This window comes from Dreissena polymorpha, chromosome 12 (assembly GCF_020536995.1).
Source record: "Dreissena polymorpha isolate Duluth1 chromosome 12, UMN_Dpol_1.0, whole genome shotgun sequence".
NCBI classification, from domain to species: domain Eukaryota; kingdom Metazoa; phylum Mollusca; class Bivalvia; order Myida; family Dreissenidae; genus Dreissena; species Dreissena polymorpha.
In genome coordinates, this window is record NC_068366.1 from 60,997,854 (window position 1) to 61,022,999 (window position 25,146).

A 25,146-nucleotide genomic window follows, 5' to 3' on the forward strand; every position below is an offset into this window, starting at 1 on the left:
TGAGTTTATGGGTTTGTAGATATGCAAAAAAAAACGAGGTGCTTGTCTGGCATCATGCCACGTTTTTGCTGTTATCGATTCAAAGATGGCCGCCATTGACATAATAAATATTTTTACTTTTATTTACCGTAACAACAATATACATTTATAATAAATATATATATTGACAAAATATAGTGTGTAGGATAAATTTATGTTATCGATGTATCTTTTCAAAGTCAGAATGACCTTGAAACAGCATGTACACGGTCATTTTGTAATTAATACCGCTCAGTCCTTTGATTCTTTAATTCGTTGATTTGCTGAATTGACAGCTTCAATTTTCCTAAAATGTAACGCTTATTTATGCAGTTTTAAATTGTCAAAGGTTTCTTTGCATATGGTATTTGTATTAAAATCTATAAAAAAATGCAATAGAACCATTCTTCTTTATAGATAATCATTTAATTGTATGCTTATTAGTGCATTTTAATTGCAAACATTGATCCGGTAATTTTATTTTCAAAAGCGGGCAAGTCACGGTATTGCGAAATGCGAGTCTGTTTACCACATCATGCTGGCTGCTATTTTGATAAACTTTGGTTTAGTTAGTTTGTTCCCATGTTCGATTAATTGGCTTTGTTGCTTTGATTCTAGTGTTTAATGTTTACATTTACATTAAATGCGAATATTCCTCTTTCCAAACCCCCAGTGTCCAATACAAGAATAAGCCGTGCGCATCCAATTCTGAAGGCAAAGCTACCATGTCAAGAGGTACCTCCCCATATCAAGCCAATAGTAAGACCAGCCTTATCACAAGATATGTTGCTGCATCCTGAAACTAAGCAGGCTACGTTGCTCGATACACAAACTGCTCGGAATGTGCCACAAAGCGTGAATTCACCACAATTGTTCTGCGCAATGGATCAGAAATAGAAAATCCTCATATCTGGGCCGCCGTTCATATGCTTGTTTCTTCTGCTGTGGTGCCGATGGTGCGTGTTGGCTTCCTACCTGTTATACCAAGACCCATCACTGAGCGTGTTACAGTAAGACATTGCCTCACTTATTTTCAGAGTGTGCGAAGACAGTTAAATCAGGAATCGCTGGCAATATGGTGTGATGAAGGTGATGGTGGAGGACTTAAATCATAAACTGAAGTGGCAAGCTTTTTGGACACATAAGGACAAGGCGACATACCCAGTCCTGGAGAAGATGCAGGAACTGCAAAACATGCATGTTGCCAATGACAGCTGTCCAGAGCAGTTTGAGGTTATTAACCGGCAGATGGAACAATTGCATCAAGACTTTCTTGAGTTTCAGAAAGAATGTGAGGCTTAGTCTGAGCTTTGCCAATTCTTTGGAGTTTGGTTGCAGTTAGTGTCCATCGTCAAAAATGCGGTAGTCTCTGACAGAAAAGGAAACTGGAATCTGCATGTAGCTACCATGGAAGATTTCATGCAAATATTTGCTGAATACAACTGCATTAACTAACGGTTTATGGTACCTTGAACAAATAAAGGTGATGAAGTTCACACATCCTGTGCTTTATCGGCGCTTTTCAATTGGTCAATGGGTTGTTCGGGACCGCCCAGGCTTGTTTTGCAGTGTTGCAGGTGATATGAAGGTTGAGCAGACTATTCAAAGAGTATCAAAAGGTCCAGGAGGTCACTATGTTGTAGGAGAGACACGCAATGCTGGTGCAGTAGCAGAATTTGAGCTTTTGTTCCATGAGATAGGGTCCATCACCAGCCGCCTCAATCTTCTAACCACCAACAAGCCGATGGATCACACAGAATGTCATCTTCAGCATTCGCTGAGAGCCACTTGACATCACTCGTTCATCCACAATGTAGAAATGTTGTTGGACTATGTGCTCGAACGTCAAAACCCATACACAGTGACGGTCAGTGTTCCCGTTCCACTACACAATTTACTGACAAAACTGGCTGTTGAAAAAGAGGTTGTTGTACGGCTTCTCAAATGTATTGAAAATGGTGAACGTGTTTACCGCGCATACAGGCAGGAGAGATTAGTTGAGAAATCCAAAAAATATGTTCCACCATTTTAAAGAGAAAGCTTCCAAAGTTCACTGACCATCTGAAACAGTCATTATTGACATCAAAAGCTATTCTTAAGGAACGGAAAGCCCCGTCATCCAAAGATTTGGCAGATGTACAGAGGAGCATGGACATTGCAAATTGTCTTTCAATCAGATATTACCTCATGATTTGATTTCTTCATCTCCATTATTTGATCGTGACCTCCCAGCCAATGTTAATAAGTTAAAACTTATTGAGGAGATTGAATCTAGACTGGGCATCAGTAAATGGAGTCGAAAATCTCTTCTTCCCACTCATGTCATCGTGGACTTCATGTCTAAGATGCGACAGATGCCACTTGCACAATTTTCCTCTCTGGGCGGTGCAATCAATGCTGTCATCAACTCAGCGTCAAGCATATGTGAGGGGCCAGAGTGCATTCATCTTGTACTAGACTCATACGTTGAAATGTCTTTAAAGGAAGGTGAACGGTTGAGGCGCGGAGACGAAGAAACAGGTATTGCAATTATTGACATGAGCAGAGACACACCAATCACACAACAACTTAATAAATTCTGGGCATACGAGGAAAATAAGCGTAATCTTCAACTATTGGTAAGGGATATAGTGTGCAATGACGTCTGTACCAACCCTATCATTGCAAGTTCAGTTGTCTCTGACAATGAAGCTCTTCCAACAATTAAGTTTGGTAATGAAGTCATTCCTGAACTGTTAAACTGGATTGAGGAGGCCGATGCCAGAGTAGTGGCTCATGTTGAATGGGCTGCTCGTATCAAACAGTGTCAAAGAGTTGTTGTGATGTCAAACGCGACGACAGCTTTGCATTATTGCTTCACTTCACTCCATATTTTCAGACACTCTATATGAAAGAAATATGGCAGCAGTATGGTACTGGTGAGAAGCGTCTAATGCTTCCGTTACATCAGGCAATTTCTCGGCTTGGGACACCGCTGGCAAAGACAATGATAAAGGCTCACATATTTACAGGAGACGACTGCATGAGTAAAGTGGGAACCAAGCATGCAGCTATGACCTCTGACCCGGTACAGTTTTTCATGAATTTTGGACAGAAAGATACCTTGTCAGAGCAGGATGAAGCATTAGCAGAAAAGTATCTCGTACGCGTCTGTTCAGGGGCCAGATCGACGACAACTGCGGAAACATGTGACCATCTCCGACTAGAGAACTATACCAGTGCTAGTTGATTGCCTACCTCCTACAAGCAGTGTAATCAAAGGACATATTCGTAAAGAAGCCTTTCTAATACATAGAGCATGTGAAAATGCTTATAGATATTGATAGCCCCGAGATACGGCTGGCACCAGCTACACATGGTGGATGGGAGGAGCACCTTGGTATGCTGTTGCCCACAATGTGCATGAAGCCTTTACCACGGAGCTTGCTGATATTGTGCAAGTGTACAAGTGCGATTCTCGACGCCAGTGCCGTGCTGTTAGGGTGCTTTTTCATCACATTTTGTCATGGTAAAGTGGAACATTCAGCTTGTGGAAACCTGACTTGAAATTACTAACTTTGGAACTGTATGTAATCTATGTGAAGTATTTTTGGTATATGTTAGGTTTTTACAAAGTATTTTTAAACCTATTAAAATGAGAATGATTTCATGTTGATGAGTTGTGTGCATTTTTGCTATAATGCCATATGGAATAAGATGTAAGCCCGTTAGCCTGTCCCTAGGACTGGGGATGATTCAGTGATTACCCAAACAGCAAATGACATTGGTTCAAAGTCTTCCCGACATCAAATAGATGTTACGTCGGTTTGACTTTGAGCAAACGTTGAACAAATATCACGGGTTTGCTTGGTAAGGGGTTTGGTCGATTATCACATTTTCATACCATCTACATTTGGGTTTGAGTTCCGCTCACTGTAGTATTTTTCAATTTAATGTGAAAATTTTCAATTTACTAGTCACTTGTCTGTGAGTCTAACATGCGTAAATTATCGAAATTTGCCAATATTACGCAAAACGTGCACAACAATATTGTAATTGAATTAATTAAGTGAAAATTTTTCACATTAAATTTTATACACTGGCTTTTACTGTCCAAGGTTAACTCAAGGTCGTTGATTTATCATATGACCTCGTACTTCACCTTTCCGGATCAATTAACCTCCATATTTAACAAGACCTCTCATAACTGAGTACTTACAAAAAATACATAATTTAGAGGTAAAACATTTGATTTTACTCCAAAAGGCAATATTTTTTCTTTTTCATCATTGCCGTCGGCGGCCATATTTGATTTTGGTATTTTGTGGCTCCCGGCAGTGTGACGGACAAGCATCTCGGTGATTTATCATGTATAAGGACTAATTAGCTCACATCAAGTGAGAAAATCTCCCAACCCAATTTTGCAAACGGGACTTCAGACCTAGTCCTGCATTAATAACACATCGACGTATTACAGAAACACATTTGTATCTAACGAGATTGGTTGTGAGTATATTGTCAGCTAAAGTTATATAGATTCCATATGTCGGATACTATGCACATGATGAAAGGTAACTGACCAAAAATTGAATGCAGTAATAAGTTCTGCAAAAAATAAAAAAACAAATCTATGATTATTGCAAGGCATAATACGCTTTTTAGTTTGGGACCACGAATAATGTCAAAAAGTCAGAAATTTTGAAAGTTAATTGAACAAAAAGTATATATGTTATGATCTGTTCTTCGATGCATAAATATATGCATCTTCAATATATCAATATATTATGTCAAATCACGTAATGTAAATTAACAAGACAATATAGCTTGCCGATATGACCATGTATGAAGTCAGTCTCACATTATATTGGGTGGCAGTGCACTGATATAAAACCAACAAATCATTGCAATGATTCGTAAAGAAGTTATGTTTTTCCTAATTATCAGCATTTGTTTTGGTTAAACTGCCAAAATATCCAGTAATAAGAACCTTATACATAGTCATTTTTCCCAACACAAGGTATACATTGTCTAATTGGAAGACAGTAAGATTTTTGTTTGGGGGAGCTTGTCAAATTATTACGCCATCAACTTCTTCTATGTTGTCATTTTTCAGTCTGCAGAGACTTTAAGCATCTGAGTCATGTCTTGTTAGATGGATTACGATCTTTCTTTCTCCTACTTTGTTTAAAATGTTATGTAGTTGCAGCGCTAACTTTATAATGTAATATCTTTAATAGATATACTTTATTTCTGTGTGTAGTAATAGCTTTAATTTTAAACCCGTATTGCCTATACATTGAAATAGATTCCGTTTCTAAAGACACTAGAACACTAAAATTATATGTGTAGTATTTGATTTGCGCGTCAGGTTGCGGCATTAATGTTTTATCTGCATATGTTCATTTGCTGTCCATAAATTAGCCAACAAAAGTATGTGCGGATGTGATTGAGTTTCATATTCGTTCAATCCTAATATAAAAAAGCATGTGAGATATCATAAATAAGCCGGCTTATATAGTGTATTGAGTATGAATAACTATGTAATATTGATCTTTATTTACTTGGATATATATATTCGAAAGTTTGCATTTGAGTTATTGCAAAATGGACACTTAGGATGCTCATTGCTATGGTATTTTACTCCGTTATGCAATCGATCGCATTTGACAAGTTTTTTTTTAATGTTTTTGTCTGAATTCTAAATGTTATTTTTCAGACTACAATTTGTCAGTTACGTAACTTTGAAATGGTCAGCAACTGATTTTTGTTGCCACCGAATTCATAACCTACGTGGATATCTTAAAGTCTTAATTGAAGGCTTATTTCTCACAGTTGTGAGAAGAAACACAATAAGTTATATACAATTGTTCCTTCTTGTATAATTTGGAGAAACTGTTCAAAATTACCATCAATATAAGAAAACACATATCAATATTTATCGTTAAACTATACTCTCTATTTGAAATATTTTGATATATTGTTTATAGTTTTGTTCGAGCTCCTTAACGAGGTGTGTGGTATTTTATTATAGCTTTTTGATTTAAAACTAATTCTGTCCTTAGACATTTTTTTATTTCCTCTTTAAATTGCCGTTCATGTTCCGACTCATACCTTGAATCATAACGTAACTCGCATATTAAAATAACTATGCCTTTCTGGCTTTCGTAGGTGTCCTATCTTTAAAGACTGTTGCCGCTAATGAAGTTTAAATTTCAAAGTAGGGCTCAATTATTTTGGTTCTTTAGAAAGTGTAATCGAACCAGATGGAATTAAACAACATTTATTTGTAATTTATTTTCTTCACAATTATGTAAACATTTTAACCAAACAACTTATAGAAATGTTGAAAAGATATTTGTCAAAATTTCATAGTTACCAACAACATCACATGTCTGTGTCGTTGTCCAATTCCCAGTTGCTGAACACGTTATTGCTGCAGTTCCATTAAATTTGTAACCCTTATAACATGTCACATTAACCGTCGTGTTTGCAGTCGTCCCCATATTGTCAGGAAAGTAACCCCCAGGAACTGACGGTCGCGTTTTGCAATCTGTAAAGTGTTTAAAGAAGCATTTATTAATCAAATAACATATTTGCGACTATAAAGTTTTTCGAACAATTATTTCTGATCCTTTAACGAACTTTGTCTTCAAATAGGATAATTAACGTCACTTAATAACAAAAACTTATTTGTTTAAAATATCATTATATTTTTCTATAATAAACTTTCCGAATTTCAAAGTATGGGCATATTTAGCGCTCACCAGAAATTTTAGGTAAAATTCTAGAAAAGCCGCTAGATAAAAGTGTATTCGCTCTCCTGATGTAGGGGTGGGGGGATGGCGGGTTATGACACACGTTTTAGTGTGACCGCCTTCTGATTATTGAGAACATTAATTTTTACTCTTTAGCCGTTTATAAAATGGAAAAACAACAGGACTTAGATGTGATACAAACTTCATGACTATTCAATATTTATTTACACATAATGTGTAATATCATTACTAAGCCTGCTTATGCTGTTTTGGTTTTATTCTGAATAACCCTGTAATAGAGGACAAAATTAAATCGGATGTATAATACAAATTGTGCACTTCAGTTATTTCAAAATAGGCGTTAAGTACGCTGATTACTTTATACTTTTTTCGTTATTCCAGTGGATATAATTTGACATAGTTTATGTTATGCGTGTGTCTAAAACTTGAATGTTTGCTTAGGATTATGCCGGTTAGCGGCACAGTTGATCAATAACGTTAATTTAAACTAAGTTCGTATTGTTTACGCCGTCCGCAAATGGTCAGCAATCATGTGATGCGGATATCAGAGAAAGCTCATTTTTGAATCAATCTTGACTTGCGGAGAATGTACATAACAATAAAAACTTTGATAGAATTACAAAAAGCCATATCGGACTATGCGCACTTAATAAATTTAAGATTTTTGACAGAATTTATACCGAATGTGTATGCCCACAACTCTTAATGAAAGGTTTTTGGAGGAGATAAGACAAGAAACACAATATATTAATATAAGACATTTTATATTTATTTATATCGTTATACTCTACTCATACTTTAAACTATTTTGATATTTTGTTTATAGTTTTTTTTTCGAGTTCCTTAACGAGCTGTTGATTATTTTATTATAATAGCTATTTATTTTAAAACTGACTCAGTCCTAAATGAAATGTTTATTACCACCTTAAATTTCCGTAGATGTTCACAAGCACCACTCGCATTATTACTTTACTTGCATATCTAAATGACAATGATTATCTGGTTTTCGAAGTAGTCAGATATTTAACCGTTATGGCCGCTTAATGCAGGTTGAATTTGAAAGTGGTGCTCAATTATTTATGGATCTTTAAAAGTAAGATTAGAACCCGATGCTGTTGTGAAACTAACTTTTAAATTTATTTTCTTGACAATTTGGTAGAAATCTTAACTCAATCACTTATTAAAATGTTGACAATATGTTTTTCAAAATTTCATAGTTACCAACAACATCACATGTCGGTGTCGTTGTCCAATGCCCAGTTTCTAAACACGTTATTGCGTTGATTCCATTTAATTTGTACCCCTTATAACAAGTCACGTTAACCGTCGTGTTGACAATCGTCTTCATAATGTCCGAAAAGTAACCCCCAGGAACTGACGGTGGCGTTTTGCAATCTGTAAAGAAATTATGCTTAAAGAAGCATTAATTAATAAAATAACATATTTGCGACTTTTAAGTTTTTTGAACAATTATTTCTAATCCTTTTACGAACTTTGTCTTCAAAAAGGATAATTAACAACAATTTGTACTTAACAAAAACTTATCTGTTAAAAATACTCATTATATTTTTTTCCATAATAAACTTTCCAAAGAAATTGATATTTGTATACTGTTGACTATTTGATTAATATTTAATGAAATATTTATCGGGCGTTATGTTCTAGTAATGCAGGGACATGATTTTCAAAGTATGGGCCTATTTAGCGCTCACCAGAAATTTTAGGTAAAATTGTATAACAGCCGCTTGATATGAGTGTATTCACTCTCCTGATGTAGGAGGGGGGGGGGGGCGGGTTATGTCACACGTTTTATTATGACCGCCTTTTTATTATTGAGAACATGAATTTTTACTCTTGCGCCGTATATAAAATGGTAAATGAACGGGCGTAGATGTGATACAAACTTCATGTCTATTCAATCACTATTTACACATAATGTGCTATATCATTACTAAGCCTGCTTATGCTGTTCTTTGATTCTGAATAACTCAGTAAAAGAATACATAATTGAATCGGATGTAAAATACAAATTGTGCACTTCAGTTATTGCAATATATATGCGTTTAGTACGCTAATGACCAAGGTCTATCTTTCGTTATTCTAGTTGATATTATTTGACATAGTTTGTATTATGCGTGTGTCTGAAATTTGAATGTTTGCTTAGTATTTTGTCGGTTAGAGGCACAGTTTGTCGATAACGTTCATTTAAAGTAAGTTCAAATTGTTAACGCCGTCTGCAAATGGTCAGCAATCGGGTGATGGGGGATATCAGGGAAAGCTCATTTTTACTTCAATCTTGACTTGCGGAGAATGTATATAACAATACAAACTTGGATAGAATAACAAAAAGCCAACTGGACTATCAGTGGAAGAAACTTCCCGTTCGGGAAACTAGGGGAATCCCCATATTGGTTTCCTGATCAGGAAACTCATGGACAAAATTTGCATTTTTATTCCCGATCGGGAAATAAAACAGCAATTGTATGGTGGGTTCAGAAAATGGACTGGGGGAAAACTTAAATATACAAAAAATATGTTTTTAACACTAACTTTCTGTACAGGAAATACATATCTAAATTTTGACCGTGCAAATTTCTTTTTAAGGCCCTGGTTTTCTTTCAATATAGTTGCAAAATTTGTATAATCTACGTAAAAATGGTAAAATCAGTGGTTTCCCGAATTAGAAAACAAATTTCCCGAGCGGGAAACTATCGGAATTTACAGTTTTAGAGGTTTCCTGATTGGGAAACATAGTTTCCTAATCAGGAAAATGTACATATGTATCCAGTTAATGTATACATGTATTATTTCTAGACATAAACACAAACATGGCATCAAAAGTTGAAGGTGAACGTTTTCCTAAACAATGTGGCACTAGTTCTATGCATTCATCCTGGAAAATTCACCCTAATCAGAAAATTGTCCAAAGAACTAAGATCAGAAAAGAACAAAAGCCCATTAGTACCACTGAAAATTAAAAAGTCGAAGTCGTATTAACGCAAATAAAGGCGTAACTACGATAACAATTACGTAATAACGCAAACAAACGAATTATAACGCTAATAAACACGTAATAACGCTAAAAAGGCGTAATAACGCCAAACTGAAAGGCGTACAAACGCTTAAAAGGCGTAATAACGCTAGAAATGGCGTATCTTTCTTTTTTTGCCCACTGTTAATTAATTCAAATGTTTTTAATAATATGATACCTTTGCAATGTATAAATATATGTCATATAATAGCTATGTTCCTGGATGAGTGATTTAGAAATATAAATAGTGTTTCTTTAATTGGGCGTAGCTATTTTACATCGCGTTTGACGTAGATGACTTGCGATAATTAATGCAGCAGAGCATTGAGCACTTATCGAATTAGGAAACACGTGGTGATAAATATTAATATAAGACACGTATAATCGAGCTAGCAGTTACACAGTTAGTGTTTTATACGCGACAAAAGGCTTTACTGCTATTAGTTTGTTGTTGTTGTTTTGCAAAAAGTGTTCTTAAATACGATTACATGTTAAATGCATCAAGATACTAAAGTGCATACATTTACATGCTAAAAATGTGTTTGTTAAGTATCATCCTTCTAGCAAAACTACTATAGATTTACGTGTTACACAGTTTTACAGTCCTTTTTTGCTAAATATTGGCCATAACTGTGCATACGTAAACATGATCCAAAATATCCAGACGCGAAAGTGCACATGCTGTTTAATATATGTTTATACAGTTTCATCACTCAAGCAGCATTACGCATCGTATTACGAGCGACACAAGTTCAAATTGTATTTTAACTGAAAATGTGTCATCTCTGGTTATGTTGAACAAGAAATACATTTGAAAAAAAAATATTTTGCGTATATCTTGATTTCACAAATTTAAGTTTAAACTGTACGTCTCTAAATAATTAAATTGATGACAAAGGTTTAATTGTCGTTTTTTCAGTTGCTAGTTGCATTCATCACATACAAATAAACTTGTATATTTCATTTCTTAAACTTAAACTCTCAAACATAAGATTGAAAATTGAAATCAAGCTGTCTTACTTACTGCAAACGGGCAAATGTACGCAATCCTGATATGGATATTGCCTATGAACGGGTTGTCTTAAACGCAATACTCGATATTACTACGATGCAAACGCGCAATGACGGTGATAGTAGCTTGATAACGAAAACGCGAAATTACTACAGTACGATGACGATAAGGCAATAAAACTTCGTGTTTTCACCATCGTACTGACTCATTTTCACCATCATAATGTCGTTATATATTGGGTTTTCATTATCATACTGTCGCGTTATCATTATTGCATTGCCGTGATATGCGTTTTCATAATCAAACTGTCGCGTTATCATCATCATTATGACGTGTTATCACCATCGTACTGTCGCCTTCCGGTGTGGATGGTAACAATAAAAGCATCTCTTGTTTCTAATTTATATAAATGATATTGGGTTATTACTAAACCAATCAGTCATAGATTTGTATGCTGATGACTCGACAATATATGCTACAGGGGCCAATCCTTCAGAAATTCAGACTAACTTACAAAATGATATTCATTCCATACAAAAATGGTGCACCCTCAATAACATGATGATAAACCATAATAAATCAAAATGCATGCTTATTGGCTCAAAACAAAAATAAAGAATATCAACCTTAATCTAAAAATAGATAATAATGCTATTGAGAATGTCACTAGCCGTAATATTTTAGGACTTTATATCGACAAACATCTGCAATGGAAAGTACACAATGATAAAACATGCTCTAAAATAAGCAGTTAAATATCTCTGCTAAAAAAGATATCAAATGATCTCACTTTTGATATGAAGAAATTATTTCATAATTCATATATTCTAACCAATTTCGATTATTGTTGTACGATCTGGGGCAACGCTAATAAAACCAATTTAACAAAAGTCATACCAAGTTTCAATGAAACCCGCCAAAGCACCTCCAAGATATAGCTCCGGACACACAAAAACATTTTTTTCAAGATACATAGGGCCATAACTCCGTTCTTAACGGATGGTGTACGATGCCATTTGGCGTGCGTCATCCTCTTATTCATATATATATACTCATACCAAGTTTCAATGAAATCCGCCAAAGCACTTCCAAGACAAAAGTGCAAAGCTAATTAATGATACATGTTTTAGAGCGATGATAGATGATAATACTGATGGTATCTTATAAATAACATCAAACTAGACACACCAAGTTAATTACTGATTGCTTATCTCGCTAATTTGTCCGTTGTCCCCTGTGCTTTTCAACCTCTACATAAATGATTTGATATCCTTTTAAAGTAAATCAGGAGTAGGTTTTGACATAACTTCAAACAATAAGACGTTTTTCTATAAAGACTGGTTTGAACGAAGCATTAAATATGTCGACCAATTATATGACTACAGAATTAAGGATTTCTACTCTTTTGATAATATATGCTACATATACGGAATACCTTCAAATAATTTTTTGAAGTACTACACACTAAGCAAAAGCATACCCATACATATTAAATCTGAAACCAATACAAATAATACACCATGTACTCAAACAACATTTGTAGAAAACATACTTGGAAGAAAAAACAAAACAAATAAAATATTTAACACACTACAAATTAAAAAGTCTACAGAAAACTCCAAAATCCAAAATAAATGGCAAGTCCTTTTTGGAGAAAATGAACTTAATTGGAAACACATATTTACCATGCCATATAAAGCAACTGGTCAATAAGATCAAGAAAGATTTAAGTAGAAGGACATCAATTTGGAAACGATTATTCAGGCAACACATCTTTCAAACAAAATACAGGTTTTTGTTTGAAATACACATATCACATATAAAACAAAGTAAACGCATAATTGTTGATATTGTGCTGTATTTTTCAATACTCTTACCCTTTATGGTGCAGTTGACAAGCAGTTCGCTCCAGTTTCCAGTGTCGAGGCATGTGATGGAGCTCTCACCAAACATGGTATAGCCAGAGTTGCATGAGTAAGTGGCAGTGGAATTGTAAGTTGTTGTTGTGGCGGCGTGGAGGCCATTTTGAAGAACTGGCGGGTTATGACAGTCTGGTAAAAAAGAAGAATAATTATAAGACTCAAAACAAATGAATATTTATTGCGACCTTTAATGTAAAGGATAAAAAAAGCTTCCAGATGAAGGGTATCATTGCTGATACAATTATACTTTCAATATATCTTAAAAAGGTGTGTTCGTTTGAAATACACTCATATATCATCTTTCAACATAAAAGCATAAGTGTTGATTGTGAACAGGACTTGTTGGTGTTGACAGTCTGGTACAAACATGGAATGATTCTTAGAACACATAAGCATTCAGATTAATAAACACATTTAGTTTCGAAAATCGGCAAACGTAAAGGCAGATATAACCATTATTGCGATATATTGATTATATTCAAAACTTTCTTTAATTGAGCCAGAGGTAAGATCGGAAAACAATGATAAATAAGTTATTGAGAACTAGCATTAAATTAACAATTTGATGTTAAGAATAAAAATTAAAAAGTGATCCGAGGGTTTATTTTATCATAAAAAAACTGTAGATATTCCAATCAAGTCATATCCTGGGTTACAGGTATACTCTGTGGTGGAGTTAACGGTTGTGTTAAGGAATGTTCGATCACCATTAGTCAGCATGGGTGGCGTTCCACAATCTGTCTCACATTAACCAAACATTCAATGAATAAGATCAAGAAAGATTTAAGTAGAAGGACATCAATTTGGAAACGATTATTCAGGCAACACATCTTTCAAACAAAATACAGGTTTTTGTTTGAAATACACATATCACATATAAAACAAAGTAAACGCATATTTGTTGATATTGTGCTGTATTTTTCAATACTCTTACCCTTTATGGTGCAGTTGACAAGCAGTTCGCTCCAGTTTCCAGTGTCAAGGCATGTGATGGAGCTCTCACCAAACATGGTATAGCCAGAGTTGCATGAGTAAGTGGCAGTGGAATTGTAAGTTGTTGTTGTGGCGGCGTAGAAGCCATTTTGAAGAACTGGCGGGTTTTGACAGTCTGGTAAAAAAGAAGAATAATAATAAGAATCAAAACAAATGAATATTTATTGCGACCTTTAATAGAACGTAAAAATAATTGCAAAGGCAAAGTATAGCAAGCACTGCTCTGAATGTATTGATTAACTTAATGAAAAGTTCATAGCACATGTAAACGTTTTTGGTTCATTGAAATGATAACCGATCATTTTATAGCGAGGTTTTGAAATGACCGAGTAGATGCTAAGGAGCGAAAATGCATGCTACACCATCGTTTTGACTGCTTCAGTCATACCGACCAACAGGGTGTAAATCGTCTTAACGTAATAATTATTTAGAACATAGATGTAGTTTTCAAATTAAATATATCCTACTTTTAATAGTGCAATTTGCCTTGAGCGAATCCCACGTTCCTGCCTCAAGGCAACGAATGATGCTCTTTCCAGTCAGATAATATCCTGGATTGCACGTATACTGTACAGTGGAGTTGAAGGTGGTGTAATTAAATTTTCGGTCACCATTCGTCAGCGTCGGTGGCCTTCCACAATCTGTCTCGGAGAATTCAAACATGCAATGTATAGGATAAAAAAAGCTTCCAGATGAAGGGTATCATTGCTGATACAATTATACTTTCAATATATCTTAAAAAGATGTGTTCGTTTGAAATACACTCATATATCATCTTTCAACATAAAAGCATAAGTGTTGATTGTGAACAGGACTTGTTGGTGTTGACAGTCTGGTACAAACATGGAATGATTCTTAGAACACATAAGCATTCAGATTAATAAACGCATTTAGTTTCGAAAATCGGCAAACGAAAAGGCAGATATAACCATTATTGCCATATATTGATTATATTCAAAACTTTCTTTAATTGAGCCAGAGGTAAGATCGGAAAACAATGATAAATAAGTTATTGAGAACTAGCACTAAATTAACAATTTGATGTTAAGAATAAAAATTAAAAATTGATCCGAGGGTTTATTTTATCATAAAAAAACTGTAGATATTCCAATCAAGTCATATCCTGGGTTACAGGTATACTCTGTGGTGGAGTTAACGGTTGTGTTAAGGAATGTTCGATCACCATTAGTCAGCATGGGTGGCGTTCCACAATATGTGTCAGATTAACCAAACATTCAATGAATAAGATCAAGAAAGATTTAAGTAGAAGGACATCAATTTGGAAACGATTATTCAGGCAACACATCTTTCAAACAAAATACAGGTTTTTGTTTGAAATACACATATCACATATAAAACAAAGTAAACGCATAATTGTTGATATTGTGCTGTATTTTTCAATACTCTTACCCTTTATGGTGCAGTTGACAAGCAGTTCGCTCCAGTTTCCAGTGTCGAGGCATGTGATCGAGCTCTCACCAAACATGGTATAGCTAGAGTTGCATGAGTAAGTGGCAGTGGAATTGTAAGTTGTTGTTGTGGCGGCGTGGAAGCCATTTTGAAGAACTGGCGGGTTTTGACAGTCTGGTAAAAAAGAAGAATAATTATAAGACTCAAAACAAATGAATATTTATTGCGACCTTTAATAGAACGTAAAAATAATTGCAAAAGCAAAGTATAGCAAGCACTGCTCTGAATGTATTGATTAACTTAATGAATAGTTCATAGCACATGTAAACGTTTTTGGTTCATTGAAATGATAACCGATCATTTTATAGCGAGGTTTTGAAATGACCGAGTAGATGCTAAGGAGCGAAAATGCATGCTACACCATCGTTTTGACTGCTTCAGTCATACCGACCAACAGGGTGTAAATCGTCTTAACGTAATAATTATTTAGAACATAGATGTAGTTTTAAAATTAAATATATCCTACTTTTAATAGTGCAATTTGCCTTGAGCGAATCCCACGTTCCTGCCTCAAGGCAACGAATGATGCTCCTTCCAGTCAGATAATATCCTGGATTGCACGTATACTGTACAGTGGAGTTGAAGGTGGTGTAATTAAATTTTAGGTCACCATTCGTCAGCGTTGGTGGCCTTCCACAATCTGTCTCAGAGAATTCAAACATGCAATGTATAGGATAAAAAAAGCTTCCAGATGAAGGGTATCATTGCTGATACAATTATACTTTCAATATATCTTAAAAAGATGTGTTCGTTTGAAATACACTAATATATCATCTTTCAACATAAAAGCATAAGTGTTGATTGTGAACAGGACTTGTTGTTGTTGACAGTCTGGTACAAACATGGAATGATTCTTAGAACACATGAGCATTCAGATTAATAAACACATTTAGTTTCGAAAATCGGCAAACGTAAAGGCAGATATAACCAGTATTGACATATATTGATTATATTCAAAACTTTCTTTAATTGAGCCAGAGGTAAGATCGGAAAACAATGATAAATAAGTTATTGAGAACTAGCATTAAATTAACAATTTGATGTTAAGAATAAAAATTAAAAAGTGATCCGAGGGTTTATTTTATCATAAAAAAACTGTAGATATTCCAATCAAGTCATATCCTGGGTTACAGGTATACTCTGTGGTGGAGTTAACGGTTGTGTTAAGGAATGTTCGATCACCATTAGTCAGCATGGGTGGCGTTCCACAATCTGTCTCAGATTAACCAAACATTCAATGAATAAGATCAAGAAAGATTTAAGTAGAAGGACATCAATTTGGAAACGATTATTCAGGCAACACATCTTTCAAACAAAATACAGGTTTTTGTTTGAAATACACATATCACATATAAAACAAAGTAAACGCATAATTGTTGATATTGTGCTGTATTTTTCAATACTCTTACCCGTTATGGTGCAGTTGACAAGCAGTTCGCTCCAGTTTCCAGTGTCGAGGCATGTGATGGAGCTCTCACCAAACATGGTATAGCCAGGGTTGCATGAGTAAGAGGCAGTGGGATTGTAAGTTGTTGTTGTGGCGGCGTAGAAGCCATTTTGAAGAACTGGCGGGTTTTGACAGTCTGGTAAAAAAGAAGAATAATTATAAGACTCAAAACAAATGAATATTTATTGCGACCTTTAATAGAACGTAAAAATAATTGCAAAGGCAAAGTATAGCAAGCACTGCTCTGAATGTATTGATTAACGTAATGAATAGTTCATAGCACATGTAAACGTTTTTGGTTCATTGAAATGATAACCGATCATTTTATAGCGAGGTTTTGAAATGACCGAGTAGATGCTAAGGAGCGAAAATGCATGCTACACCATCGTTTTGACTGCTTCAGTCATACCGACCAACAGGGTGTAAATCGTCTTAACGTAATAATTATTTAGAACAAAGATGTAGTTTTAAAATTAAATATATCCTACTTTTAATAGTGCAATTTGCATTGAGCGAATCCCACGTTCCTGCCTCAAGGCAACGAATGATGCTCTTTCCAGTCAGATAATATCCTGGATTGCACGTATACTGTACAGTGGAGTTGAAGGTGGTGTAATTAAATTTTAGGTCACCATTCGTCAGCGTTGGTGGCCTTCCACAATCTGTCTCAGAGAATTCAAACATGCAACGTATAGGATAAAAAAAGTTTACAAATGAAGGGTATCATTGCTGATACAATTATACTTTCAATATATCTTAAAAAGATGTGTTCGTTTGAAATACACTCATATATCATCTTTCAACATAAAAGCATAAGTGTTGATTGTGAACAGGACCTGTTGGTGTTGACAGTCTGGTACAAAAATGGAATGATTCTTAGAACACATAAGCATTCAGATTAATAAACACATTTAGTTTCGAAAATCGGCAAACGTAAAGGCAGATATAACCATTATTGCCATATATTGATTATATTCAAAACTTTCTTCAATTGAGCCAGAGGTAAGATCGGAAAACAATGATATATAAGTAATTGAGAACTAGCATAAATTAACAATTTGATGTTAAGAATAAAAATTAAAAAGTGATCCGAGGGTTTATTTTATCATTAAAAAACTGTAGATATGGAGGGTGTTTATTTAAAACGGTATGTTTTTCTAAGATGTGAGAATGTTGTTAGTCTTACATTTTTTAAATGTGCAAAACGTCTTTGTTCCGAATAAAAACTACGTTCACATCTTAACAATATATCGTATAAAAAGGGATTGATATATATATATTATGCTTTCCGGTGGTTTATAGAGAAATATCAGTTAAATGAAACTGGTATTTCACTGTTTTAAACAGTGAAAAATAACAGCGAAAAATATCGATATTTTTCACTATTTAACTGTGAAATGACGTCACTTTTACGACGAAATCATAAATCCAGCGAAGTATTCGAGTTAAACTCTTTTACAATGTAAATTGACGGTGAAAAAAGCATAAAATAAATAGAAAATTCGTTAGATTCGATGGATTATTGATTTTAATTCACTCGTGATCATAAAAAATACATATTTTCACTCATATTATTTTATATGATCACTCGTGAAATAAAATCGATAGTCCATCGAATCCAACAAATATCCTCTCTCTCTCTCTCTCTCTCTCTCTCTCTCTCTCTCTCTCTCTCTCTCTCTCTCTCTATATATATATATATATATATATATATATATATATATATATATATATATATATATATATATATATATATATAATTTTAATATATAATTTTATAGGAAATTGTGTATTCTTAAATCCGAAAGTTAAGCTTCATTTAATTGACGGTCATTTTAATGTACGTTAGGTAAATGACGTAACATCCGCTTTTTGTTAGTTTTTGTGTTATCCTGATGAAGGCGTAAGCCGAAACGTTGATAAAACGTTGATAAAAAGGTGTAAGGTGTTTTGTTAGATTTATCATACTAAATTTTGTTTCACGAGTCATACTTTATACCAATTATGAGTTCATTTATCTATCGTTGTTTAATTGTAAAACAAACAAACACACAAACAAACAAACAAACTTGGCACCGAGCTTCAGTGAAATGATCAAGCTATTATTCATTGTTAATCTTCATGTACCATAAAATAAAATACATATGAACATGATTTTGACAATAAAAATGATAATATCCATGGTTACCGAATGGGAGCGGTCAGTTCAAAGCATACGGGTTTAAACCGGTGGAAAGGAATTCTGAACCTCACCCTTAGCCCAGAATTAAGTGCCAAGCATTATAATTCTAATTTCTGCCTTATAAATGCTTTATTATTTGGAACATTCTTAGTTGTTCTATAAGAAACATATATAATATATTATATTACAAGATTAATGTAATTTATAAATTTGAAATTCACGAAGTTCTATGTTCTAAACAAACGGAAGTTAAATGATGGGCTGGTTATTGAGCATGTGGTCGAGTTGTACGCATTCGTTGGGCATTCTTCAATCAGGGAAAATGCTAATTATGGGGTGAACGGCGAGGCAGTCATACAGTATACTTCAATAGCTTTAGATAATTATATTTATAATAATAAAGAAGGGATTCGGTTGAATTACAGTAACAAATGGCGTTTTAATGATTATTCATCAAGTAGCATGTTTTAATTTACTATACTTAGATATTGAACGGTAATAATTCTCTATAATTATAATTAATTGATACCGTTGTCAATAAATAAACCATCAAAGTAATACGACTACATAAAAGATTTGAGAAAATATATTATAAAAGGTGTATGAAAGAAAGACAAATAATAGATACTAGAAAAATGCAAGGAAGGACAATAAACATATGGGAGAGCAACATCTTACACATGCAAGTATAACAATGGAAGCTTCATTTGGCGATTTGTAAATTAAGATGTTATCAGCCATGATACCATGATACATAAAACATGTATTGCAGAATATGTCCTTTGAAATTAAAATTTCACAGGTCGATGACATTTTCATTAAACGATGTTTTGGTTTTTAACAAATCGCTTGCAAGGCAACATTTTAGATGGTGTGATAAAACACACACGCAAATTCAATATATTTGTTAATTATAACTGATATCTCGCTGTTTCAAACAATGAAAAACAACAGTTTTGATTAATAAACTAATCGGATGATAGAAACAAGGGAAATATTTGAAGCAACTAAATTGTAAGTGTGAATAAGTATTGCGAATCTACCAAGTGCATACCATTATCATATTATTTATGACCTTCAGGCAAAAATCATATAAACTTTATGGTTTTGTGAACAAAGTAATGAAAACTACACTTAATTACGCGTCAATTACCATGCGTTTATCACTGTCATATAGTACAAAAGAAAGAACACTACATCTAGTTCAAAATTATACCACATCAGTAAGGTTGTTTACTAATTCATCAACAACAAGTATGTAATTGAGATTCAAAATATGTTTTCCAGCAAAAAGTTTTGCATTAGTGTTTTTTGGTAGATGCATGTATGCGAGTGCATTACGGTTGTTTAATTACAGATCACGAGGGTTAAAAAGTGTGTGGATGTTTGATTTCGTGTTGGTGCACTTATCAGATGGATGTGTACGTCCATATATGCCGTAAAACAAATTGGTTTCTCGCTTAAAAACATATCGCAAACGTCAAACCAATGACGTCCGCACCGTGCAAAAAGCCTCAATAATCGTATAGGTCGATTTATCCATTGTTTCTGCTCTGGTTAAGACGGCCCAAACCAAGATGGCCATAACCGTAATGCCTTTTGGTCGGGCAAGAATCGGCCCAATAGATAACTTTTGAAATCAACAACCCTTTTACAACTTTTGGATTGCAGAAATATTTAATTTCATAAATTGTGATAATATGAACAGGTACTTACCAGCTGGCGGATTATTTGGATCACCTAATAATGCGTCGGTTTCATCATTCGTGTTTAACGCGTTTAAAGTGACCAATTGAATTACTGTGACAACGAAAGCCTGTAAAAATAAAATTTGCTTTTACAACGAGATGTACGTTAAGGATGCATCACTTGGGTTGACGCAATATGTAATGTTTATGTTGTAAAGATCGCGGATTTCGGTTGATAAGTTTGTTTTTGACAGACCATCGCAATTGTTAAAACGTTTTAAATGAAAAGTTTGGCGGAAAGAGGATTTTGACTTTTAATAGTAGTAGTAGTAGTAGTAGCAGTTGCAGTAGCAGAAGTAGTAGTAGTAGTAGTAGTAGTAGTAGAAGTAGTAGTAGTAGTATTAGAAGTAGTAATAGTAGTAGTAGTAGTAGTAGTAGTAGTAGTAGTAGTAGTAGTAGTAGTAGTAGTAGTAGTAGTAGTAGTCGTAGTAGTAGTAGTAGTAGTAGTAGTAGTAGTAGTAGTAGTAGTAGTAGTAGTACATGTAGTAGTAGTAGTTGTAGTAGTAGCAGAAGTAGTAGTAGTAGGTTGTAGTAGTAGTTGTCGTCGTAGAAGTAGTAGTAGTAGTAGTAGTAGTAGTAGTAGTATTAGTAGGAGTAGTAGGAGTAGTAGTAGTAGTAGTAGTAGTAGTAGTAGTAGTAGTAGTAGTAGTAGTAGTAGTAGTAGTAGTAGTAGTAGTAGTAGTAGTAGTAGTAGTAGTAGTAGTAGTAGTAGTAGTAGTAGTAGTAGTAGTAGTACATGTAGTAGTAGTTGTAGTAGTAGCAGAAGTAGTAGTAGTAGGTTGTAGTAGTAGTTGTCGTCGTAGAAGTAGTAGTAGTAGTAGTAGTAGTAGTAGTAGTATTAGTAGGAGTAGTAGGAGTAGTAGTAGTAGTAGTAGTAGTAGTAGAAGTAGTAGTAGTAGTAGTAGAAGTAGTAGTAGTAGTAGTAGTAGTAGTAGTAGTAGTAGTAGTAGAAGTAGTAGTAGTAGTAGTAGTAGTAGTAGTAGTTGTAGTAGTGTAGTAGTAGTAGTAATAGTTGTAGTAATAGTAGTAGTAGTAGTAGTAGTAGTAGTAGTAGTAGTAGTAGTAGTAGTAGTAGTAGCAGCAGCAGCAGCAGCAGAAGCAGCAGCAGCAGCAGCAGTAGTAGTAGTAGTAGTAGTAGTAGTAGTAGTAGTAGTAGTAGTAGCAGTATTAGTAGAAGTAGTAGTAGTAGTAGTAGTAGTAGTAGTAGTAGTAGTAGTAGTAGTAGTAGTAGTAGTAGTAGTATAAGAAGTATAAGAAGTAGTAGTAGTCGTAGTAGTAGTAGTAGAAGTAGTTGTATATGAAGTAGTAGTAGTAGTAGTAGTAGTAGTAGTAGTAGTAGTAGTAGTAGTAGTAGTAGTAGTAGTAGTAGTAGTAGTAGTAGTAGTAGTAGTGGAAGTAGTAGTAGTAGTAGTAATAGTAGTAGTAGTAGTAGTAGTAGTAGTAGTACAATGAATAGTAGTAGTTGTAGTAGTAGTAGTTGTAGAAGTAGTAGTAGTGGTAGTATTAAGAATCAGTGTGTACATGCAAGGGAATAATGTGGTGAAATAACACTAAGCCAAAATTGCCCAATAAAACACTCGTCTGAATGAACACGTACCATATGTTACATAAGCACCAAATTCGCGGTTAAACCTTATTGATACATTTTTTCAAATACACCTCCTTGTTTTTATATCTAAACGGCGGTTCAAATCACCAAAACAATATTGTGATTTTAATAAAAAATTATCATATTCACCATGTAAGTTTCCAGCATAACATATTTCCGAATAGTACTTTTTTATTTAAAAAACAGCCGGAGAAATATTTACTTACTGTTATCAACAAACGAAGCTTACTCCGGTACATTTTCTTTTTACTCTGAAATAGAATATGTATTTTTTTTTTATACACAGTGCATTTTCGTTTTAACGCTACTTCTCATTTGATTTTATTATGTCGTAATTCAAGAAGCTAGAGCACTACATCTAAATTATTTTAAACATCAGTTCATTAAAACTAAACATGCCACTAAGCTTGTTTAAAACTAGTACAAGTATCCAGTATTAAGATGTTTTAAGTTCAATTCACACTTTCCTAACATAGAAGATGTCGTTTGTCTACACGATTTTAACTTATTTATATTATGCAGTGTTGAGTTAATCCGTAGCGATGCTCATTACAAGTGGGTTATCATTTAACCGCAGACTTAAGTACATGTATGTATTAAATCAGTTTGTTGCGACATCTTATTGATTGCATATCAAAAACTGTACTGATTACACGCCCCAACAAATCACATACGCTATGATAACAATGTGTTGGGTATAACCCTTATCAACAGGAAGTTTTGAACACACTTGTTTGTTTAGTTTTCTTATAGAACATCGCGTTTGAAACGAGTAATATAAAAAAAAATAAACAAAGAATTATTCTATAAAAATTGTGTTTAAGTTGCTAGAAACGTCATCTTTATTTCGGCTCTTATGTCAGTACACTTTTTTTATATTGCTATTTTAAATTTATTTAAAGCGTTAAGCAAAACGACCATCGACATCATTATGAATTTAAGGTCATACACATTGCGTGAGTCAATCTAAATTCACGAAACATCATAGATAAGTTTGGACATATTTACAGTATATGTGTATTAAAGGGAAGATTTTTAAACATATCTTTAACAACCATACATCTCGATGTTTTATCACGGCCTGTCTTAGAAATTAAAACCGAATGCGGGTAAAGAGGCAACATTGGCTAGTTATTCTTAAATTCCGAATTGAATAAATCTGATCCCCTGAAATGTACTTGCTTGTTGTAATATTCCAGGCATAATTCTAAAAAATACTTGTGTGGGGACTGAACGAAAACGGAATTGTGGATTTATTATTTTCATAAACGTCGAGTAAAGACTTTAAATTAGTGTGTCTAGTTTAGACAGAATTTGAAATTAAGGGAAAACGAATTCATATGAGTTTTGAATGTAAAACTTTAAAATCAATCAGAGTTGGCTTTTGAAAAAAACAACAACAACACATATTATATTTATTCCTGTCTGTATGCTTACAACTGATTTGCCCCTCTTGTTATACTAATTACACTCATCCTATTTATTAAAAATGGAGGCAATTTTTCTTTTACTTGGTAAAATTATATTTTATAATTTTAAATGTAAATGAGAGTCTTAAGGATGATAAACTGCATTACATACTTATTAAGCCTTATTTTCAAGTCCTTTTTGGAGCAACTTTGGCACTTGTTATTCTATTAGTCGATGCGTATTAAAATATAACGTTTTATATATAACACAATTTTGAATTATTATCATCAGCAGAGAGATTCTTTATGACATTTACACTTTAATAAAATTTAATGAAGTTGAATGTTCTTAATCACAATTTCCTTCTTTTAAACTAAGTCAAACATGTTATGTTTTAATTAAAAGAAATTAATCTGGTCAATACAAACACCGACAACCAGGAAATGATGCTTGAATAGAAAAAACACAAGTATTGGACATTCATCACACAGTAATGCATGAAAGCAAGTCTATTCCAAGTTTTTTTATGTTAATTAAGATTTTTTTCAAATTAAAATATATTTTTTATAATATGTTATTCTAAGTTAATGTTATTATTTTTGTGATAAAGCTTTCATACAAAACACAATTGTTCATTTACATCTCTTCATTTCGCGTGACTAATAAACATTACAAATCTTCATAGAACAGAAATAATATAAAGCGCATGGGTTTTTGTTAATCGAGCAACATACGCATCCATGCGTCATCAACTGTTATAAATACATGAAATGAAAAGATTTGGAAGTTTTGAGAGAAAAGTTTAAAACCTGATTTTTTTAAGAGTGGATACGAAGATTTGTTCCGATTGTTTAATTGAATTAAAGCAAACACTTTTTAAAATTCCGACCGAATACAGTATTTACATTCTAATGCAGGTATACAAGATTAAGTATAAGATTAACTTGTCACATTTTGCAAAGTTTGCTCTAATGATATGTGCTGATAACGAAGTCACATGTTAAGTATTTTCATGTATGAAATTGTTAAGTAATAAACATTAAGCGAAATGTTTTGATAACAGTCATTTTCCTTCTAATGTTCATCAGTTTGCACACAATGTGAATATAGAGGATATTTGTTGGATTCGGTGGATTATCGATTTTAATTCACGAGTGATCATAGAAAATAATATTTTCACGAGTGGCGCAGCCACGAGTGAAAATATACATTTTATATGTTCACGAGTGAATTAAAATCGAAAGTCCACCGAACCCAACAAATTTTCTTTTATTTTATGCTTTATTTCACAGTTTATATACATTGTTAAAGAGTTTAACTAAAGAATTACGTTGGGAAAATGACGTCATTTCGTCCAAAAAATGACGTCATTTAACATAAACAGTGAAAATTATCGATAATTTTCACTGATAATTTTCATTGTTTGAAACAGTGAAATTATCAGTTTTAATTCACTGATATTTCTCTATAAACCACCGGAAAGTATAAAATAAATAGAGAATAATAGGTTAGTGATCAGGTTTATCATGCGAGGCTTAGAAAACATAAA

At 33.7% G+C, this 25,146-nt stretch overlaps 1 protein-coding gene across 1 annotated transcript; it reads right to left on the reverse strand.

Annotated features, from left to right (window-relative positions):
• Window positions 1-5,724: 5,724 nt before the first annotated feature.
• On the reverse strand, window positions 5,725-22,816 carry LOC127852655 (sushi, von Willebrand factor type A, EGF and pentraxin domain-containing protein 1-like). Its single transcript, XM_052386606.1, has 8 exons — window positions 22,741-22,816; window positions 22,394-22,438; window positions 20,547-20,646; window positions 15,668-15,841; window positions 15,142-15,315; window positions 7,995-8,168; window positions 6,374-6,547; window positions 5,725-5,783 (listed from the first exon to the last, which is right to left on the reverse strand). Exons 1-8 carry the CDS (start codon window positions 22,774-22,776, stop codon window positions 5,725-5,727), a joined length of 936 nt encoding a protein of 311 aa, XP_052242566.1. The 5' UTR covers window positions 22,777-22,816.
• Between the last annotated feature and the right edge of the window lie 2,330 nt (window positions 22,817-25,146).

Coding starts and splice junctions, on each gene's coding strand:
- LOC127852655 (XM_052386606.1), bottom strand. CDS start 22,776: ATGTACTTAAGTCTGCGGTTAAATGATAACCCACTT. Junction 22,439..22,740: donor GGTTAAATGATAACCCACTT/GTAATGAGCATC, acceptor ATTCTATTTCAG/AGTAAAAAGAAAATGTACCG. Junction 5,784..6,373: donor ACAGACATGTGATGTTGTTG/GTAACTATGAAA, acceptor ATATCCACGTAG/GTTATGAATTCGGTGGCAAC.